Source organism: Coturnix japonica, chromosome 6, assembly GCF_001577835.2.
Source record: "Coturnix japonica isolate 7356 chromosome 6, Coturnix japonica 2.1, whole genome shotgun sequence".
NCBI lineage: Eukaryota > Metazoa > Chordata > Aves > Galliformes > Phasianidae > Coturnix > Coturnix japonica.
The window spans coordinates 8,492,597-8,515,988 of NC_029521.1; the positions used below are offsets into that span (position 1 = coordinate 8,492,597).

At 40.1% G+C, this 23,392-nt stretch overlaps 2 protein-coding genes across 6 annotated transcripts in view; one reads left to right on the plus strand and one right to left on the minus strand.

Annotated features, from left to right (window-relative positions):
* HERC4 (HECT and RLD domain containing E3 ubiquitin protein ligase 4) overlaps positions 1-11,466 on the minus strand; it is a 28,605-nt gene extending 17,139 nt beyond the window's left edge. For 2 of the 5 annotated variants that reach the window (XM_015866401.2, XM_015866405.2), the window contains exons 1-7: positions 11,354-11,466; positions 10,415-10,570; positions 9,010-9,296; positions 6,496-6,655; positions 5,409-5,485; positions 3,420-3,641; positions 2,006-2,097 (exon numbers count right to left, since the gene is read on the minus strand). In XM_015866401.2, the coding sequence (XP_015721887.1) occupies positions 2,006-2,097; positions 3,420-3,641; positions 5,409-5,485; positions 6,496-6,655; positions 9,010-9,235 (777 nt within the window). In that variant the 5' untranslated portion in view covers positions 9,236-9,296; positions 10,415-10,570; positions 11,354-11,466. Of the gene's footprint in view, positions 1-2,005; positions 2,098-3,419; positions 3,642-5,408; positions 5,486-6,495; positions 6,656-9,009; positions 9,297-10,414; positions 10,571-10,636; positions 11,029-11,353 lie in introns of those variants that run through there. The other 3 variants (XM_015866403.2, XM_015866402.2, XM_015866404.1) reach the window with 3 other exon arrangements.
* Positions 11,467-15,203: 3,737 nt separating this feature from the next.
* Positions 15,204-23,392, plus strand: part of MYPN (myopalladin) — a 65,078-nt gene continuing 56,889 nt past the window's right edge. Inside the window, exon 1 of the mRNA XM_015866466.2 lies at positions 15,204-15,420. The gene's annotated coding sequence lies outside the window, so the exon portion shown is untranslated. The remainder of the gene's footprint in view (positions 15,421-23,392) is intronic.

The following is a 23,392-nucleotide window of genomic DNA, read 5'->3' on the forward strand; positions in this document are numbered from 1 at the left end:
TAAACCACATTTTTGGTATCACCAAAAAGTATAGTTTGGCTTTTAAACACTGAATGGGATTTTAAAAACAGTTATTAAATATGGAGCTGCCCTCCTCAGAAAGACGATGCAGAGTGTGACTGAAATAGTTAACTTCGTTATTTGAAAGGACAAAACAGAAATGTTCAATGCTGTTGTAAGGCAAGTCAGTTTTTAGAAGTGTTTTTGATTAATTTATCAAGAAATTAACCAAAAACTGAAATGAATGAATATTAAATCAGAAACATTTTCTTAAGTTATACAACTTACCTTACAACAACTTTAAAATTTTCCATTTTGACATGCTTTGAAATTGTAAAGCTGTTTCTTACTCTGCAACAGATTGGACCTCTGCTGGAAATCATCATTAAAATGGCAGCGTCCGCTAAGAAAAACCAACAGGTTCATTAACTGAATCAGAATAACAAACAGTGACAGGTTTTTCTGTATTTCAGAAGGGCTTGAGAAAACGTCACATACATACACAGTACCACCTACAAAAGTCAAGACCTCTGGCTCTGCAAGGCTTGTCATGTAAAGGGAAGAGGATTCCTACAGGTAACAAATTTGTAGAATTCACGACATATTCAATATTTTGAGTCTATCAGTCTTAAAGCAAGTCTGAAGTAAACTTCTGTACATAAAAAAGGGAAAAAAAATTATAATGCAATTTAGAAACTGTTTTCTTTACATTCTGTATCTCCGTAACCTTATATGATATATAAATATCAATGTTAGAAATGCAAAGTTGCCACATCTTCCCTAGTCAGAAAAAGAGAACATTTTATAATAAAATGTCTTTGTGAATAGTTTATTTTTCCTTTCACTGCATGTGAAAATATGCGAAGCATATACGGTATGGCCACACTTAAGCAGACCACCTTCTTCTGAACTTCATTTGTTGCAGTGCAAAAATTGAAACACACACACCAAGAAGCACACATTCTCCAAATGTAAATACTGATCTTTTCCTTCAAAAATAAAACATTTTAAATAGTTAATTCAAAATTTCCAACACCTTTTGCAACACTCTGAATACAGACTTGGAAAATAAATGCTTTGTCACTTGTCCAAATCTTCATCAGTCAGAATTCTCTACTGATGCCAGTCCAAAATATTCCGTTTATAAATTGGTACACTTTATCTGAATGCTGAAATTGAATTCAAGTATCAGAACACAGACAGGAAGGTACAGGAGTCATGCACTTAGAAGATGTGTGTGTGCTACTTTACCCACCACAAATAAGGCTACTTATCACTTGATGTTTGAAATGCATTAACTATCACTAAGATGAGACAAAGCTCTAATGTTGTTTCATATCTCTCCTTAAAGTTCCCAAACTTCAAACACACAACACTCCAAATTTAGTTTAGCCAAGTTACGCATACAGCAGCTTGGCACATCTAAGTGCTGTTTTGATTCCTACAGCTCTGCATGAACAGAATACAAGTCTTTTTTTTTTTTTTGACCCCCACCCTTCCCTCATCACCACTCTCCAAACTGCCCTTGAAATCAATGGTCAATTTCCCATAGACCCTCACACTAAAACATTTTCTAGAGGATTATGTACGTATCCAATTTCTTAAGTACTTCAGTAGCAAAATGCAATTCAAACCACATACTGCCAGCCACCTGGGCGTGGAGTTTAAGCGCAATATTAACCTGATCTGATCAGCAATCAAAGCAACAATGCTAGAGGTGTTACGTTCCAAAAACATCTAATCTCTTTAGCATACACTAATGTAAATACCCGCAACACATGCTGCCTAATCAAAAATGCTCTGTTCTGTATGCTCACCTTTACCATGTCTGACAAGATTTTAAAACTACAGAAAGATTTTGTGCATTTTTTTCTCCAATTATTTAACCATTCTTCCGGTGCTTCCTCAAGAAGTGGTGAAGAAGTTTAGTTGTTTCCACCTCAAGTAGCGTTTTCTCTTTAAAATATTGAAAATGAAAGCAAAAGTATATTTTTAAATGTTGTACCTTTGTAAGGGCAGCTGTATGATCTTCTCCACAACATATATGAACAACCTTCTGAGTTCTCAGTGACTTCAGCAGGGTAGGAACGTACCTGTCTGAGAGGTTTAATACAGCAATGGGTTGCTTATTTTGAAAACAAAAACCAGAAAACAAATAATTTCAACCATTCATTTTTACTCTGTTTCAAACCAACAAGCATTTTAAATTTGTTGACAGGATACAATCACTGTGGCTGAGCCATCTTTGAGGAGGCAACATCGCTACAGAAAAAAAACAGAGAATCACTATACTGAGTTATTTTGTAGCAAATATGCTCATTTTTGCATGGCTGACCATATGTTAATATGTAAACAATGAAATACAGAGCAGTGCATCAAGCCCTTCATTGACCATGACAACAGAAAAAGAGATGACATGTTTTGAGTAGTTCATGTGTTTCACTCTTTTGAAGCATTCCATTACGTATCCATCAGTCGTAGTTCAATACTATTAAATGACTGACAGCATGGAAGTACAACTAACTTCCTTCCAGGGTGGCAACAGATCAACTTAATATGTGATTAAGTAATGTTTCTAAATGTTAATAGTAATGTCTATAAAGTTGTCAGGTACACAGAGATGCCTGGAAAAAGACCCTATCATCCAAACATAGGCAAAAGTAGATTTTACTGACGAATTAAAAACAAAACAAAACAAAAAAAAAAAGCTGTCATCAATTTTGCAGAGTGTGTGGAAGCAACCAAACTTTCCCATAAGAAATTCGATTTCATCATAAATTACATTTCTTATTATACAAGTGTAGCCACATTTAAAGCATGAATTCAAATACTTAATTTCAATGTATTTTTCTGATTTTAGAGGGTATTGGAAACAAGGGACCAGTGAGAGAACATCAAATCACAAAACTAGCTATAAATTCTATAGCTAACTGTATTGAGGGAACCTGACAGCATACACACCTGTACACACGTAATAGAACTGAGACAGAAGCCAATTTCTGTCTAACCTAACTGCTTTCTGAAGTTGTTAATGAGCATCACCACCCTCGTAGAGGAAATTTTGGAAATGGTTAGCTGAAAAATCAAAACTACTCAGCACGTGTGGCCTGAGAAAGGACAATATCCACATAAAGGTAGTAAACAAAGACAGAAAAATCTACTCACAGGGAGAAAACACAATCCAAGCAGACTGAACTTCAACATTATGCTGCCAGGATTTTAGTTACAAAATAGCCATTGGAGGAAGAAAAATAAAAGCAAAACTGTCTTCCTTATGTAATCTTGCACAACATTGGCACCATCAGAGCGTACTCAACAAAGGTTTGTTTTGTCCACTTCTATTTTAGGAATACTGGAATCTTCACATTCACAAACCAGGACTTTAATCATGATGCTTTACAGTAGTAATGACTACTTACCATTATCATCATTAAGACCCAGCTGTCCAAATTTGTTGCGTCCCCATCCAAAGATGGCTCCAGAAAGAGTTAATACAAAACTGTGAGCTCCTCCTGCTGCGATCTGTGCAAAAGGGATTCCCAGCAGAGATTTAATCACATGTGGGGAGTTCTGTTTTTTATACTCGTAACCTAAGCCCAGCTGGCCATATTTATTTTGTCCCCAGGAAAACACTTCACTTCCTGTTCAAATAAAAAAAAAAAAGGAATACAATCAATACAATTTAATTATATAAGATTCATTTACTTTAAGAAAAACTAAAAGCTAAGTCTGACAGTTACTCTCAAATATTTTTCAGTTTGAAAATACATGAAAATCACTGAATACTTTTGAGGCAAAGCATTCTCTTGTTCAACCCAAATATTTACATAACATTTCCAACCCTCAGTGCTATTCTCAACATTCCAGTTTCAGTGGTGTCAGATAAACGGTGCTTGGTTATCAAGAACCAAGATACTCCTCCATGGAGAGTTCCATCACTGCAGACTTGCATGCAGAGAACTCACCAAAGCTGCAAGCCAGACATGCAGAGGTTTCCAATTTCCATTTATATGCCTCATTTAAGGTTTTATATGGTAGCAAACTTATCTTTCCACATACAAAGATTTTAAAGTATTGTGTTAAATACATAACTGATGAAGAATAAAGTAATTTGGTGCCTTATAAAGTTAAAAATACTTATTTTCAAGAAACACACATCAGAGAGCTCTTGATGCATCTATCATCTCCAAACAAAAATATTTTAATTAACTAACAATGTTCATTATCATTAGGATGAACACCTAATAATGAAGATATGGTTCACCTTAGCTAACAGTCTAATTTTCTAATAATAACACTACCAATGTCCCTTCTATCTCCATTTTTTTCCAACAAAGTGTTTATCAAGATACCAAACATTCAGGTCTCTCTCTTGAAAAGCTGGTCACTTACACTGTATTTAAAATAAATTTTTATATGTATAATTTTAAAGATATTATAAAGACATGCACAAAAATATTTATATATTTTTAAACATATTTTATATATATAAAATTAACCCTTTGTCTGAGTTTGTATCTCAGAATACATATCCTCAAAACAAAGAAATGCCACTAGATTATACAGAGCAATGCAGCCAGAATGGCACTGAAATCAATACAAGGCCATGAAAAATCACACAGAACCAAAGCACATGTCAACATAAATTAATGTACGCTTTAATGTATGCTGATCCTTTAATACCCCTCCTCTCCTCAGTTTATGCAGTTGGTATTTTAACCACGAAACAGAAACACTGTCAAATACTACCATCTTTTACTAATCTGTCCTCTTCCCCTCCCCCTTACACTATGCATTTCCACTTTGAAAATTAACTCCGCCCAGTAGCCACTTGTTTCAGAGTTTTTGGACACAACTCTCATTTCCCACAATAAAACCAAACAAGAAGTAAATTTAAGTTCACGTTTGTATTTATTGACAGACATATTTAATAGACTTGTGGTGCTGTGACACAAGTGAGGCCAACTAAGTATATTCACAAGCCCAGAAAAGCGTTGAGAAAATGTTTAACCATTCAAAATGTGGGTTAACACAGAAAATTAAATAATAACTGTGGAATCACCAACAAAACCAACACTTTGCAACAGAACAGCAGATGAGGAATTAAGTGCCTCTGAACCTCAATAACTGGAATTTGCAGGCTAAAACAAAAGACTAGCAATAAAAAATGCTAGCAAGGTGAAAATGAAATGGGAAAAGAAAAAGGAAAGAAAAAATGATTAATTAAAAAAGGAAAAACATGGAAGCAAGATGATAAATCAAAAAGCACGAGACAAAAAAGAAACAATAATCAACACTACCTCAGTTTATACACTTGTTAAATTTTAAGTCTAAATGAAACAGAACATTGAAAACCTTAGAGCTACCAGGTAAGAAACTGTATAAAACTCCAGAAGAATCTTGCTTACCTTTTGAGAGTGCAAGCGAGTGATAGTAACCACAAGCAACTTGCACAATTTGTATCTCTGATAAGCTTTTAATATTTCTATTGGGGTAAAAAAACAGAGAAGGAATTAAGCTACTAGACTGTGGTATGAAATAACAAGTCGCATTATCAAAGGATAAAATAATCAAGTGCATCCTACTCACTGCAATACATGCAATTCACTTCATACATGAAGCCAACTTAGATAATCCAGAAGCTATTCAGTAACACCTTTCAGTCAAAGCCTCTCCATTGCCAACACCTTCAGTGATTGGTACTGTCTTATTTTCAAGTTAATCAATTCAATAAAAAACCAAATGAAAGATTAGGGAGGCGTACGTACTTCAGAGATGCTAGGAAGATGTCATAGCTGAATGGAGGCAATGAGTAAGAGAAGCAAGGAGAGACTCTCCCTTCTTCGTTTTCAAAATAAAATAAGTTTTACAATATATTACTCTTATTTAAATCAATATTAACTGTAAAAGCTGAGCAACGTTCTAAAATTTGAATACTTTTTTTTTTAATCTCTAACATTAACTTCAACACTGCTTACAGAGCTAGAAGGCATCACGCTATTATCAAGAAGCAGCAAGCACATACATTAAGCTACAGTAAATCCAGTGTGCTTCCATTTCGGTGAGAGAAATGGGAACTCCTGGAATGCCTGAGGACTTGTAAATCTGATACAGAAATAAAGAACCTTTAAATTAGTTATTCCTATCTTTCACACTTAACACAAGTCACAAACAGCCACAGCCAAGTTAAGAATTACTCGTGTTCTAAAGAACTGTTACTTGGGTTTTCACCTAGGTTGAAAAAATCACACACTACTTTTCCAGTGCAACTTCCACACTTAACAGATGACAATTTATAAACTACCTAAGCAAACCCACTGCGTGCTTCTCACCTAAACTGACCTTTTGAAAAAGGAAATAAACAGACTGAGGCACGCACAGCTAAAATACACTCTGTAATGAGTGCTTTGAATTATAACAGAGCAGCCTGACCAATGTGATTTAAGCACACTTTTTCAAAGAAGATAACTTTACTATGTACTTATTGTTTTTAACCTGGGCACTCTGATGCATTCCTCTGTTCCAGGCAAGCCAAGTTGTCCATCAGTAGCCAGACCCCAAGCATATACCTGACCTTTGTCATTTAATGCAAGAGTGTGGGCTTCTCCACATGATACAGCTACAATATTTTGGGCATCCAAGGCACCAACATGCTCTAAGAAAACAAGAAAAGAAGTCAGTAACAAAATAAAAGAAAAGCAATTATCAAGTTAATGCTATCTACAACAGTTAGAGTCATTCTCTCCTAGATGTCCATTGAAATGACTCCAAAGTAAGCCTAGAATTCTGCCAAAATATCCTTACCTTAGAATTACAAACATGTTATTCTAGGAGAAGTTGAATTTGTCACTCAAACAAGGGCTCTCGGAATCAACCTGGCACAGTCACATACAAAACTAAAAAACAAAATCTGCAGCATTTGTGCAATGTCTTCTTTTAACCTTGCTATCTGAGAACGAGTAACAAAATCCAATGTCAAATGACTACACGTGTAGACTTTATGTAAGGGGAAAAACACCTCATCACAGTGAGTGAAATTCACCTATTCATTATTAACAAAAAGATGCTGCCAAACTAGGCAGTGCCAATTAAAGACTGAAGCTACTGATTTTGCAACTCGCTGCACAATGTTCTCTTCATAAAGCAAAATACTGTAGAAACAGATCCTAAAGTTTAACTTTTCTAGACACACGATGCACACCTATGAAAAGCAAACACTAAAGTCCCTGTGATTTTTTTCAGTATGCTGTTCCCTCCTTGAAATTCTTAGGCCTAGACTTCAGACGTGTGAATTCTGCTACTGATTAAGAATCACAATAAAAACACCCGTGTATTATCAGTGTAATACATAAACAGTCTAGTGTAGTCTAATTCGGTTCCGAAGTGGTAGTTAATGGTATCTGCAACATGACAGACACTCAGCTTACAAAATAAAATTCAAAAAGGCAACAAACAATCATTCCTACTGCTAACAGCTGGTGTTATTAAAGAGGCTGCCAGCCCAGTTTAGTTCATCAGGGTCTCTACAGCTCTGCTAGTACAACAGGTAACATTCACGCTTTCTAGTTCAGGCAACACCATGTTCCATTAGGGCAGACCACCCCTACTAGCTGCTAACTTGGCCAGCCTGACTTTGCCTAACATGGTTTAAGAATCACTCATAGAATCTTGGTGACAAGCAGAGCTCTGAGGGAAGGAACGAGGTAAGAGAGCTAAATGGCACCACTGGTGACAGTAGTAGCAAAGACAAGCAGTCAGTGACAAAAGTATCTCTGTCCAGCAGACACACACCTAGAAGTGCACGTACCCATTTGTAAAGATACTGAGCCTCTATAGAATGCTGTTATCCCATAATATTTTTAAGGATTAAGACAATTCCAGCATCGCTTTCAAAGCGTAACAAGTACTGAGAACGATTCTGACAAGTTGAGTTTCTATTCCTATTCGCAAAACAGAGTTTGAGTTTGTCAGTTTTAACGCTTGTTTACTGTTTCCCAATTGAAGTCCAAATTAGACCTAAGTTACACATCAACTACATGAAAAATCTTTATTTGGCATCAAATTCAAAACTCTGAACAACGAATTACTAAAATATTGCATAATAGAGAAGTACTAACTTTTTTGTTTCCATATGAACAGTTTGTATCAGTTATTGTGCCAAGTAACTTGCAAAAGTGCTATCACAGCTATTGGAATAAATTCTTACTAAGGCTTTTCAGTTTGCTTACGAGATGCTTATTACAGAAGCCCTGTCAGATGCACTGTTCCATCTCTGTGTAGCATGCAGATATGACTCACACACACAGCTCTGAGGGAGCCCATGTGCACACTCCTCTGCAGTCCCTACAAGATGTTTATTCAGTTCTGCTACAGAACCGCATGGTGAGAACCAGAAACACATAAGACCATAGAAAAAAAGGAAAAAGCCCCTCCAAGTCTTACATTGCATCCTTTAGGTTCTTCCAAATTCTATTCCTCTAAAAATTTACGTGCACACAAGTTTTTTCATCTGTTTTTAGTTTTTAAAAATAGAAGAATTAAATGACACTGCTTTAGTCAGACATGCACGACACAGCACACTGCAGTATTAAAAACACACAACGTGCTTCTCAACTGCGGTATGCCAAATATTCATTTCCAGCATGTTCCGGTAGCCAAACCCATCCATATGGGACAACGCTAATCCATGTTTTGAAGAAGGTCATCTCCCCTTGGGACTACAATCAGTCAGTGAGCCTTCCACAGCCTTAGGTAGAGCCATTCCACACTGCAAACAAATAGTTGCTCTGTCTAGCTGAACAGCAGGTAGAAATATGGAGGCACAGCCACGTGATCCAAGCAAAGGGATGCTTTTTTTGGTTAAAGATACAACCAATCTTGGAAAAACTGTTGTGCATACAATTCAGCACACACAGGCACTGACAGCCTTGGGTTTGATGTAGCATTGCCAAGAGAAAAAACCACATTCACTCACAGGTATGCTCTGCAATTCATTTCTTCTCAACTTACCGGGTCTTTTCCTGGCTTTCTCATGCCCCAGTTGTCCCAGGTCATTGCATCCACACGTATACACAGTCCCATCATCCAGGACAAAAACAGTGTGTCTTAGTCCACACCCCACATCTCTGATCCTTTTATTTAAGAAAAAGTCACTTTTTCTGGGTTCTAAAACAATCTCTTCATCAATTCCACCCAATCCAAGTTGTCCAAATGATGCATTTCCCCAGCACAACATTTTTATGTTCTTGATTGCTGATCTTCCAGCTTCACTTTTCTAGAATTTTCTTTATGTGTAGCTGTTCAAGAAAAGGAAAATGGGCAGCTTTTCAATACGGTCCCTTAAATTAGTCACTGCCTAGATAGCACGTAATCCACAAGTACACACAAGCAATACACAATATTTGTATTAACTGCAGTAAGACCCTTTACCGCCCACTTCAAATTTCAGTTTCAAAATAAGCAGGTTCTGGGACTTATCGAAGTTTATTTCAAAATATAAATATTATCCTCTATGGAACTTCTATAATTCCTTATACTAAACTATTCAAACTACAGTCACTGCCACTTCCTTCCAGGCAGTGGAGGTGACCTCAAACATCTTCCAAGGTACTTCTAAGTACAGGCTGGTTTATTAACATAGGGAGCTGCCTGGTTCCAGAAAGCTGTGTGCATGGCCTTCAAAAGATACCCAAAACAACACTTGACTCACAGCTTGAAAAAAGAAAACACAACAAAACTGGTCAGCTCTGATCAATCCAGTTACACAATGGAAAGAATAAAACACGTCAATCGTATTTAAACAACTGTGAGTCAACTGAACTTACAGTTCTAAGGAATATACAGCTCAAACAGAAGTCCCAGTTACGCACTAAAATTAACACAGGCCACAGCTTCATGGTTACTTCTGCAGCAGCAGGAGGCCACACATACAAACTCATTCACGCCAGCTCCCATCGCCAGCATGAATAGGTTGCAAGTACCTGTCTTTGTGCTGACAGGTTTTGTGCCTATAGATGAAGACCTCAGAAGGCCTTTTTCACTATTGCTATACTTCCACAACATCAGTTTCCCCTGTTTTCAGAGCAATTTAGGAGTCAGTGCAACACAGTGGAAAATCACTTGAAGTCTTCATCATAAGTAGGAAAAAGGTACCAGCAGCATGACCCAGAATACAACGCACAACCAATGCACTCAATCATACGTGCTGCAGGGTCATGTATGTATTGCTTCAATGTAAACCTGCTTAGAGAAGCCAGCCATCAGCTTACACCAGAGCATTAAGTAAAGCAATGGCACAACTCCTGGCAGCATAACACAGAATAAGCAAAATGCTTCGTTTTACAATCTCATGGAAACAAAAACAAACAAGCAAACAAAACCCAACCAAACAGCTTAAAATACATTGTGCTTTTACCTATCTCAGGAGGTGACGCATGATCAAATATTTCCCTAGCTATATCCTACCACGTTCAGAAGGGGACACCGAGTGGGACAAGTCTTCGGTTAAGATATAGCCATGCAACAGCAACTTTCACATGTCCGTAAGAGCGACTGCAGCACAAGCTTCAACCTGCAACAGAAGTGAAGAAAAGATGCACGACTGCAACGCTTCAAGGCTTCCACAGGAAACATTTACCTTCAGTCGGGAAAAAATAACATTCCTGCTCTCTATTCGAGCAGCTACGTCCATCCACAGATGACTCGTTTGTTTACTGTTAGAGCCAGAACCGCAGCAGCGCTGTACTTTAACCTCACTCCGGCAGCGCTGCTTCCCTGGCTGCGGCGCGTGTTGTCAGCCGCAGGGTTCTACTACGCGTGACGTCAAAGCCCGACACACGCTGCCACCGAACAGACAGCGAGTGAAAGGCTCGGCTCGTTCTCCGCCGGCAGCCGCCGAGCAGCGGGGCGCACAACGCTCTGGATGTTTCCCGCACGCTCGGGCTCCGCACGCAGCTCGGCCGGACGCGGACACCGGCGTTCGGCCGCCTCGAGGGCGGTAGCGCGCTCCCGTCCGCCCGTCCGCCCCGCGAGGGAAACGGCCCCAACGGCTCCGCTCCCGAGCACGGCGGGGCAGCCCGCCCGGCAGCGGCCTCCGACAGCGACCGCACCGCGGGAGAGAAGGCGGCGGAACGGGGCCTCCGCCCGCTGCGGCGGGGCCTCGCCCGGCTCCCCTTGCAGCCCCTTGCAGCCCCTACCGGCCCCAGGCGTCGTGCAGCCGCCCCGCCCCGGCCCGGCCCCGCAGCCGCCTCCCGCCCACCGGCCCCGGCCGCTTCTCCCCGCGGCTGCAGGGCGGCTCCTCAGAGCGGCAGCCCCGGCTCCGGGCGGCGGCGCGTCACAACGCGGCGGAACTCACCGACCACCCGCCGGACGGGGCTCCGAGCTCCAGCTCCCCGTTGTTCGCGCGGCCCCGTTCCGCGACTCCCGGCCCGGCCGCCTCGGGCTCCCACCGACCACCGCGAGGCTGTGAGCGGCCCCGGCGCGGAGCGCTGACAGGGCCCGACCGGCGCTGCTGCGCAAGCGCGGGACTCGCGGGCGGGGCCGCTCCACCGCCCCCTCCGCCCGGCCGCGCTCAGGGGCGGCGGCGCTGCGTGATGTCAGCGGGCCGACGAGCGGAGCCGCGTTCAACGGCCGCTCCCGGCAGCGCCGCGGTACCGGGCGGTACCGTGTGGTACCGTGCGGTGATGTGCGGTACCGTGCGGTGCTGTGCGGTACCGTGTAGTACCGTGTGGTGATGTGCGGTACCGTGTGGTGCTGTGCGGTACCGTGTGGTGCTGTGCGGTACCGTGCGGTGCTGTGTGGTACCGTGTGGTGCTGTGTGGTACCGTGTGGTGATGTGCGGTACCGTGTGGTGCTGTGTGGTACCGTGTGGTGCTGTGTGGTACCGGGTGGTGCCGCCACCGGGAATGGAGCGGCGCGTTCGGCTGCTGTCTGTCTGAGCGAGGAGCTCGTGGCCTCGTCCGGTCCGTTCCGCTTCCCGGCAGCAGGAGGCCGTGCGGATAGATGGGCGGCGGGATGATGCTGCGGCGCCGTAGGGGCGGGCTGCTCGGCGCGCTCCCGTTGTTGCCGTAGGGTGCTCCCGGCGGGTCCCGGCGAGCCCGTGGATCGGCGTGTGTGGATCCGAACATCCCAATGACCCTGTGACGGGAGCTGCGTTTCACCAATAGACACGAACGCGGCTCTCTCAGAGCTGTGAGTTCAATCTCCGAGCTCCTCTCGGCCTCACGTTAAAACACTTGTTTGCACTGAACGCGTATCTCCGGTAAAGCAATAAATAGCAGTTAGCACAGAGGCAGCTCGCTCAGCCTATTTGTTTTCCCGAGTGCACGCAGGCCGCAAAGTTACCGGCACGAGGTGCTCCACAGCGATAGGTTTCCCAAAGGATGGGTCAGGACGGCGGCATGTTTGTGTTGCTTTGCTCTCTATAATAAATTATTAGTAAAACTAAGCGAACGGGATGTCTTGGCCCAATTACGTATCACCTTGTTTATCTGAACAAGCAAGGATCCGCAGGACTGCTGAGGACGTGTGGCTCTAATTGTGTCACTGAAGATCCAAAGCAGAAAGGTTCTATTCTTACACGGAGAAAACAAGATAGGAACGTCAGCTCCGCAGCAAAGTGATGCAGCGCTTTGCAGCATGGCAAACACAACACACGCTGTCTTGCTTGAAGGAGGGATGCAAGTGATTTGCCTCTGTCCATTCTGCATACAGAAATCTAAAGTTAGCAGCAGCTGCCATACATAGCAAGTAGAGGAGGACGTTTTATTCATTACCTTCTATGCTTCCTCCTCTTTTACACAGGAGACCAGCAGGACAGTGACTGAGTAATTGCAGTGTGGAGTAGACTTGAAATGTTAGCAGTCATTGTGCAGTGTGCCCTCTGACCAGCATGTGGGGATGTGTCCACGTGCTTGAAGGTAACAGCGATATTCCCTGTGCAATTTTGACATAGAAAAGTATTTTTGTTCAACTGGCCTAACAAATCAGAAACGTATAAAGCATGAAGCAGCGTAGGATGTTATCCAGCAAATCTCACCTCCCTTGCGTAATAGACGTAGTTATTTTATTTAAAAGAATTACTTTAGTTTTGTATTACTGCAAAATCAGTAAATAAAGTGTGCCTTGAAATAAAGTACAAATGCATTTTGACTCCACTTAGTACCTACCTTGAGAACTTCTCTGTCACACGACCCTCATCCTTCCTACCTTAGTGCCCTGAGAAAGCTCCTTCTTTTGTGGGACTAAAGACACAGAAGCAGTGGGTGGAAGGGAGTGCAGCATCAAATGGCCATCATGTTGTTCTGCTGCAGCAGCACAGAGAACCATGTGTTCCCATGGGTGACCATGCTTGCATCTCAGTGTTCTCAAGATCCTTTCCAGTACTTGTAAAAACCAGTATTTTGCAGTGAGGCAAAATCCAATGAATAAAGAAATGTGAATACCTTTGACTTCAGGAAAGTGATTTACTTCTCATAAATGCTTCATCACAGCAGGCTGGCTGTGTTGCAGTCTTACTGATGGTCATAACAAGTTGGCCACTCTGCTATTATTAAAATAGTAGTGGTGCCTGGTTACTGCCTGGTGATTGCTGTCAGCACAATTGGTTTTTCAATTTGTATTCCAGTTAAACGCCTATTTAGACAGCACAAAAGTGAAACAAAATCATACAGAATGCCGCCTACTTTCATTGTTAGCACATTCAGTGTGCATTCAGTAGAGCATACTTTGGGCTCTAATACTGAAAAATGTGGTTCAGGTAGCACACATGTTTCTGATGCTGCTGTGTTATGGAGTAAAACTCTCTGAATAGTGACTGCAGGGATGAATTCTCTTCCCTCTGCCTCCATTTTCTCCCAGCAGCAGTCAGTACGTACTTTGTAAACATTAATTCCTCATTTCAACCCTCTTCCCCCTTTTTTTTTAATCCTTTGATGTGTTACAGACAACAGAAAATAGAAGTGTGTGTCCAGAACAGCTGATAACATGAAATTAGAGGTGTCAGCTTTTTGCAGTGAGAAATTGCTAACCTTTGTGACAAGCCTTTGTTTAGTAGTGTCTTCTTGATTAAGACAAAGGAAAGGCTTTAGAAAGCAAATGGCATTACAAACAAGGCAGTGACAAACCTCTTTATGGTATTTCAGTTTCTCTGTTTTATCCTTACATTTTTCACAATGTCAATATTGGATGTTAGTGAATTAATGGCTGTTCCTATGCTCCGCTGCTTTACAGGCTGAGCACATGGTGGTTCTCAGCCTGCACACCCTGCACATTGTAGTGATTCTTGCCAGCTCATATGTAAATGTGCTTATCAGTGAGACCAATTATTTGGTAACTGATGGCAAAATAGTGGGGGGAAAGAAAAAAGAATTTTCTGACACGTTTTTGAATGTTAAGTCACCACATAGATGCTAAGTCTAAAAGATTGCAAGCTCTTTGTCTAACCTGAGGCATGTAATTAAGGGAGCTGTTAATGAGAAGCAAGGGAGTCATACCTCCAAGTAGATAAGAACAAAAGGCCTATCCTTCATGCCTCCAGGCTACAAAATGAAGCTAAAATAACAAAAAGAATGCTACTCACAGGATGACAGATGTACAGAAAATGGAAAAGCAGTGAAGGACAACCATGGATGCTGGACAGTAAGACCACAATGAAGGGAACCTGACCTTTGCACGAGGTATGCAGTTCTTGTGCTCACAAACTTCTGAGTGTATCCAATATCCCCGAGCCCACACAAAGAACAGCTGAGACTCGGAGCAACTACTCAGTTTCCTTGGCAGTGTGGCAAAAGCCACAGAAGTGCCTGATCATCTGCAGGCTGGGGCTGAAGATGCTGGCTATTTTCAAGCATCCCACACAGAGAGGGTTAGGATTGCAGCCCCTCCTGCATGTGACATGTTCTCCTCCTATTGCTGTGATGTTTCGTACTATTACATTAAGTTTTCTAGCATGTAACAACAGTGGAACAGGCTACATGCTGAATAAACACCAGGAAATTTCCATTTCACCTTTTGTTTGGTTTTTTGCTTGTTCATTTGCTGAAGTTGGATGCTGACACACCAATTCCCACGTCATTAAACTGTGCTTTTGGTCAGGCTGAAATACTGAACTTTGATTTTTAAGGTGAACTCCTCCAAAAGTACAAGATAATATTTGAGCCAGTTCAGCCCTGCAGAGACCAATTTGAAGACACACTGAACCTCAGCTTACAAAATAGCAGCTCCAAGTGGTGCCACATGTAGCTGATTCTGACATGACACTGTGTCTTTGCATGGCAGGATGATGAAGCACCCTAAAATTAGCCGTCTTACTATTTCGTAAAGAGCAAGCAGAAAGGTAGCAGGCTGCACTGAGGAGAACAAAGAGGCATGGGAGAGGACAAGAACTGAGGCTCACGCACAGACAGGTCCCACTACTTCATGGTGAGAACTCTTGGCTTCTTTGCAAATTTCCATCTTGCTCTGCTTAGTGTAATTTCTTATCCTGAGCACAGGGTGACCTTAGTGTGAAAGAAGAAAGGCGATTATGCAAGTGGTGGTGGGGATTTGTTCTCTCAGTGGGCTTGGGAAACAGTAGAGAGGAAAACTACTGGTGAAAACAACAGTGATGATCTATTTTCTTTCTTTTTTCCTTTTTTTTTTTGGGTGGGGGGGGGTCAAGGAGGAGGTGGGGAGGTGTTGGGAGGTGCAGAACTGGCATGTAATTCACAGAATTAAGGTTGTTGTTCATCGAATTGAACTGAGAATAAAAGAAAAAATAGTACTGTTCTGGGATCCAGAAATATCATGATAAAGCCCCCCATCTCTGCTGAGCCAGACTGATAGTTAAAAGACATTCAGTTCTCTTTCCATCCCATTTCTTGGGCTTTGCAAAGAGTAAGATTTGAGAGAAATAAACTATATGGCAATGGGAAGGTAGGCATGGATGTTTTTGGGTACAAGAGTAAAGGAAAAGGTCCTGGAACAACATGAAATTTGCAAATAAGGGGGAAAAAATAAACTGTAAGGAAACATTTGAATACCAGAGGGCACAATAAGCAAAATAACTAATGAATGTTAGGGCTGATTGCTGGGAGAGAAGAAAGACAGCATGATTCCCTAGGAAGCAAGGGACTCAGCCACCAGTTCTGTGCGATAGTCTGTGTGGCTCTGTGCCTACATGAGTGTCAGGACCTGCTTTTTTCTCTATTGCTATGGTAGGACATTGTGGAAAAGTAGATGGGAATGAAATAATTGACTCTGAGGCATAAAATGTGACCAGACCTATTTCTGCTTGGAGCTCTCTCTCACAAATATGGGACTGTTCTGTGACAGAGGTATTTCTGTTTGGTAAAGATGGTTAGATAGCACTGTTTGCAGCTTTCATAGTTTAATTTAGGATGAGACTAATGATTTCATGGGTATTACTGAAACCCAGAGGGACATGATACTTGAAGATCTATTTTGGTGCAGTTAGCAAACGATATTTGGTACAGCATGGACTGTGCCATTGGTATCAACTTCAGTATAGATTTCTGTTCAAAAATGTATTAAATATTCACTGTGGATGAAGACTCTTGGATAGGTGGAAAATTAGATTTTTCTTGCACAGGTTATTAAGGGCCTCCAGAGAAATGATATGTGAGCAGACTGAGACTGGAGTGCTTGGAAGAACATAACTCTTTATTTCCTATAATATGTTTCAATATTAGCATTGGAATAAAAGATTCCAAAAAAATGTTGATATGATTTAGGAGAGAGAAGCACAGTAAGCTGCACAAGATCAGCAATCAATAACTTATAACTATGTGGAAAAATGGAATTATTACTGCTTCCCAGTGCACAATTCACATGCAGAAAAATTTAATGACTCCTCATGTTACTGGAGATCTTGCATCCCAATAATTAACAAGCTACCATTTAGAAAAGGAAAATTGCCACAATGTTTTGTTTCTATTTAACAACACAGGAGTTGTGCAAGATGCTGACAATTTTGCAGTTGATTTTTTAATGAGCGATTTAGAGACTTATCGCCAGAAAATCATGGGATAATGTTTTTAGAAGACTGTTTCTTTGTTTGTTTGGTATGCCAGCACAGGAAAAAGTGGCTTCAGTTTAAAACTTCAAGCTTGTAAGAGGAGGCCAAAGCAGCTATATATCATTTTCAAGCAGAAATAGTAGAGCAGCCACCTGTGCCAAACCTCCATTGCATTTAGCTGGCATTTTTTTCTTGGATAAGGAGGGTGGTATCAGTGACTCATCACCCTTGTCTGACTGACGAAGGCTTTCTTGTTATTGATGTCAGCATGCTACTAGGGCACCACTAATTATGATCACTGATCCCAAAGAGAACTGGTTAGTTGAGGGGTACTGCATTATCCCCGCTTTACACAGACATATTTACTTATTTCCATAAAAGAATGATACACAGCTATTTCCATCTCCTAGGCAGGGCTCTAGAGCAGCAAGATGACCTTTAAACACACACAGATATTACTCTGAGAGTAATCACTGTAGATTCAAGAGAAATTGTTTCTGAGACTCCCTTAGGAAAAGGCCCAGCATTTCCACACCATCAAACTGAGACACAACAGCTTCTGTACACCCCATGACCCAGTGGAGACATCCAAAACCATACAGACTGCCAGCATGAAACTCCAGTTTCATCACAAAACACTTCCATAATATTTTTTATCTTGTAAATTTGTAAAGCTTTTAGCTTCTAGACTTACAAAGCTTTTAGCTTGCAAACATGTACAAAATATTGTGACTAATGTGACAAAACTTCTGCAAATACAAGCAATTCAGCACAAAGAATAATGCATGTTGATAAGCTTGCAGCAATTTCAGCCAGGAAAACACTCCTCAACAAACAACATAAATTTACAAATTAAATTCCTCTCAATATAACAATATATATATTTTTTTCCTTTTCACTTTTCCTTAATTAACCTAATGCTTATTTGGCAAGGTAGATAAGTGGTTGCTTTGTAATAAATGGTATAAAGAAATCACTTTTCCTAAGAAGCAAATGACATATGATCTTTATATTTTTCCCAGCCTCTTGTTCAAGCTTGAGCCCCTAAATAGCTCTTCACCATTATAAATCTGCTTGGGTTATCTTCTGAGTTTATAATAACCATAAGTATTAAAATAGTATGTTTATAACTCTAATAATCCCCACTGCAGAATTATAATAGACATGAACCTAGAAGTATTTTGTTTATGACCAGTACAACTAGTCATAATTTCCAGTGAGTTATAACAGCAAAGATCTATTGTTCAAGATTGCAGTATCTGCTCATGTTCAGGGCAAACTGATGGCTGATGCTTAGTTTGGAATAGTGCATATTTCTCCACAAAATCTGTGTTTTCCTGACGTAACATTAAGCACATACTTTAAGAGCACTGTGTCTAAAATTTTGTTCAAACACCAAATTTCCACGGTCCCACACCATTAATTAAATATACCATACAAGTTTTTTTGTGCTTTAAAAGGTTTTTACTAATTAGATTAAACGAAAAACACTCACCATAATATTTGCATTTTCTTTCTCATTGTCAGTTTGGAGTTCTCCAACATCCTTCCTTTTCTGAAAGAAAAGGAAATAAGGCATTGTTAAGAAAGCATATTCAAGTCCATGATAGAAAGAAAATTCCTTTTAATAACCTGTGTGACAGCACATGGCATTGCTACATGTCACAGAGGTACTGGTTGGCCAAAACCTGGCTTGTAATACACATGGCTTATTAGACTAACATGTATTTTCAATCCTGTGGTATGTCTTTTGACTCCTTCTACTGGGTAAATTGTTATTTGGACTATTCAGAGTTCTAGAAACTAGCACAACAAATAGGAAAGGTATTTTCCTTTTTTTTTTTTTTCCTCTTGCTCTTTCACTCAAGCTTTCATTTGCTCTTCAGACAATGTCTTATGAAAAGATCACAGCTGGCACAGGTAACAGTTTTCACAGTCACTCTGTATGGACCGAACAGTCAGCACCTCATGCTGTTGTTTTACTTTAGTAATTTCCTGGGTCATGATCCTTACTTTGGCAAGTGAGCTTACATTACCTGAGTATCACTCGTTCTTTAGCTAGACAGAGTGATTCAGATCCTGCTGGTGTTCAATATGCTGGTCCTATCAAATGACTGTCAAAGGAGTTCTCCCATTCTGAAAGTTTGTTTGTGATTTGGAAAAAAAAAAAATTAAAAAAAATCAACAGTTTCTAAAATTAATTCTGTCAGTAATAACAAATCCTAAGGAAAAACTTCTTGAAGTTTCACTAGCATCTGTAGATGTAATTTTTGCAATGTATCTTCATACAAATGGTCACAAATTATATCATAATGGCAGTGAGTTTAAAATTACAATGAAGAAAGCAACATTTAAAGTGGGAAGATGACTCAGTGGCCTGGGGAAAAGAGTTCCAGACAGATGAGGCAGCATAAGGGCAAGAGTGCCAGAATAACTGGGAGGGGCAGGTAAATTGATCTCAAGTGAGTATAATAAGGTGACACACCAAAGTGCTGGTAAAATATTAACTATTTCGGCTAGCAGTCACCCAATGAGATTCAGAGCTTGGGAATTCTAACCTAGGTATGTTTTCATTAAAAAATACACTGCTTTAATAGGAAAGAGGAAAAGCCTTAGAACTTCTACAGAAGTTGTTTCTTTCCCTTGTCTATGCAATCAGACTGCAGGGCAGTGTCACAGCCTGTAAATGGTACACAAGGGATCAAGTAATAGCATTCATCCCAGTAGCTACAGCAAGGCAATACCATGCCCATAACCCCACACACCAGTACTGCCATGCTTTTCTACTGCCACCATGTGTCTAGATCGCAGCTTCCATGCGAAATGTGGTTATAGTATCTCTCCCCAGCTATAGGACTTTAGACAGGAGTGTTTGGCAGTTCATTCTGTCACACCATTCTAATACACTATACAAAGTCTTTCCATTGAGTTTGTTTCAGAAATATTTTAGCAAAATGTCATTTAAAAAAGAGTCTTCTGCTATCTGATTTCTGCTTATCAAGCTCTCTGCTTCAGTTAGTTCCTCTAGCCACATCACTGGTCAGTCGGGTCCTCCAAACTGATCAACTCTGACCTACCTCGCTGCCATACACTGCCATAAACATCGCTGATAAATTACTGAAACTCTCATCTGAGTGTGCTTGGGAAATAAGGTGTCTCTGGAAATTACTTTTAAGATGTAGACCATCTAGAGCACCCTCTCCTTAATCTCTTCTAGCAATGAGCATTTAGCTAGCATACCAAGTTACTGAATGCTTCATCCTAAGCGTTTGCCTAGTGCTATTTTATCTGTAGGTCTGCTGTCTGTCACAGGTGCCAAAGCCTCCAGTGTTCACCAGACATAAATTCTGGATTGAGTTCCTATAAAATTCTGACGGACTTGATCTGTACCTACCATTAGGCTGAACTGCCTCTACTTCCTACATGTCCCTTTTGTAGATAATTTGCTTTAGGCCACAGGGCCTCTAACATAAAACAAAGAAATACATTGGAAAGCCACTCTACCTACTTAAGAAAAAAGGTACAGAAGGTACTTGTATTTTATATAAATCATAAATATATATTACAGGTGCAGACAAAAGGCAAAAACCTGAGTGTTTTTTTCTTATTACCACGCAACTCACATTAATAGGTTTCCATAAATAATAGCAGCACTTATTTGGCTCTGTTCTGTTAGAAGCATTTATAGTCAGACTCTTAGTGAAGCCTCTCAGTTCTTTAAGGATTTTGGAATTTGTTTGTAAGAGCCCTGGATGAAATTCTGTGCTATGCCATTTAAGTGATGAGAATAAAGACTGCACTGTAAACTGTTATTTGACAAATGCATTATTGGAAATGTGGTTACAAATACACCTCAGTAGACTGACTCTTAATCCTATTTTAAAAATACAGTCCGTAATGCATTGTTGTGCTAATCTTAACCCAAAGTCAAAAGGCATTCATGTGTGTGACCCTGCCACCAGACAACATTACACAGTTAACAAAGGCAGACACTGTAGATGTCACGTCTGCTTAATTTCAACCATAGAAATAGCTGCAATGGAAATTATTTAAAATTATTCACAGCACAAAAGGAGAAAAAGATCAAATCGCCAAAATATGAAGTTTGCAATACATCCTTCGCTTTAGTTAACCATCCCATATTTCCTTTTCCTTCAGACTCAGATAATAAAATGTCTCCACTGTTTTTATCTAGTGACAATCTGTTCAGTTGGCATTTAACATAGGTACAAACAACCTTATTTGGACTTTTGGATATTTATGTTATAGATAAAGGTAAAGAAGCTAATGGAAACAGATAGATCTGTAGCTACTAGGGTCTAAACGTGTTTTATCTGAAGATCAGATTAGACAAGCCACAAAAAGGGGAGACAAAACTCAGAAAAGAACAGCAAAAGTGAAAACAGCGTTTGGCTTAGTGCCTTCCCTTACATACAATGTGAAGAAGACAAGTCCAGACCATTGTTGTATCAGATACACAAGATCTGGCAAACCTGCACTTGCACCAGACTTGAGCTAGGAGAGAGTCACAGTAGGAATGCAAATCTTACAAAGCACATTATTGCCCCAAGTTAGCTGAAGACAGCAGACAGCTATTGTCAGATACCCTTCTCTTGTTTGTTTTGGACTAGACATGTCTTGCAATCAGGACAGTGAAACTTTATAGTGTCAGAATAAATCCTGTAGTCTATGAAGGTGCTGGGAGTATCACACTGGCTGTAAATCTCACACCTTTCAGTCAAGCTGGTGTTTTTTTGGCATCTATGTCAAATCAAGCTTCCTGATGTTTTGCTTGCCCAAAGAAAGTCATGAATTGCACTGCATACCCCTTTGATATTTTTTGATCACATTTTCAGCAATTAAATCCAGTTTCTGGATTTTAAATTTTAATCCACTGACTGATGTGTTTTTCTATTGATTACTAGGCACAGTTTCCCCTAAGTCACTGCATTTTGTAGACAAGAGTTCTCATCTTTCAGATTAAGGAACACAAGTGCTCATAGAATATTGTTGAGATATCCTGACTTAAAGATGGAAATTCCCTTACAAAAAGAAGAATGTGGGAGAGCTCAGGAAAATATTAACTACACAGGAAGTAGGAAAATATGAACAGTTTATCTCAACTTTTTTGTATAAGTTATTTTAAAGTCTAATATTATAAAAGGGAGTATTGTACAAAAGACAGTAGAGAACAAGAAAAAATAGTTTGAACTATAGACTTGGTGCCCTTTTGTTTTTGAGGCAGAGAATCCAAGTTAAAGAGACAGTTGCAAAATTGTGTGCAAGTGTTGTTTTCTATGAAAAAGGTACATTACAAACCCCTTTTACAATAGTCACCCATAATGTAAATTATTTCTTGCTGGGGATTATCTCTATCATTTTCTTTATTGTTCTGAGGACTACCTCTATTATTTTCTGGAAATACTGATAACATCTTTCAACTGTACCATTTCTACTGTATCAAAGCAAATTATTTTTTATATATGTACTCATTCTGAAGAGAAAGAGATGAAGGAATGTTTCATTGTTATTATTTGAGCCTTCTGCACAAAGGAACTACCATTTCTTTCATCATTCCGATATGTCTCCACTTCTAAAATTAGAATCTGAGTTGGAATCACACAATACCTGGCAGGCTTATGCTAAGATATGCACTGCATAATTATATGAAAAGGAAATATCCAACCGATATTGTTTGACACAAGGTTTGCTAGTCACTGATGAGTTTTCTTTCTCTAGGTACCTTTATGCACCCTTTCAGTAGCCATGGTTGATTATTGTACTATTCACAGCAATAATAACGTATTACTGGGCAAACGTAAAAACATACACAGCACATAGCACGAGAAAAGATTCTGCCCTTTCATATTTCAATTCATTGTGCTTTCTGTGCTTAGCAAGTGTCTTATTATCCACTATCAGATACACCAAATGGCATAGTAGCACACTTCACGCACAAATACTCAATGCTGTTTGTCTTTTAACTTCTAAAATGTACCCACAACATTCCCTTGGTTGTTTTTGTACCAAAAAAAATGCATTTTAAAACCTCTGTGGAAACAGGATTCTTGAAACTAATTCAATGCTGTTTCATTAGTGTCTGGCTGGGGAAAGTAGATTGTTTCTGGTTTACTTTAAAGGAATTGTGAGAAATCTTATCAAACCACCATTAGTTCACATGCTCGACGTGGAAGAGTTTATACAATTTTAGGTAGATCTGATATAATCTTTATAGGAATAAAAAACAGAAATAGGTAAAGTATTTAATTTGTAAGATAGCTGTATAAGCACTGTCTTCCTGCTCTGTATAAATGAGTGTCACACGTTCGTGGGCAGTTGTCTGCACAGTCTGTTGCTGTATCAAATACTGAGTATTTA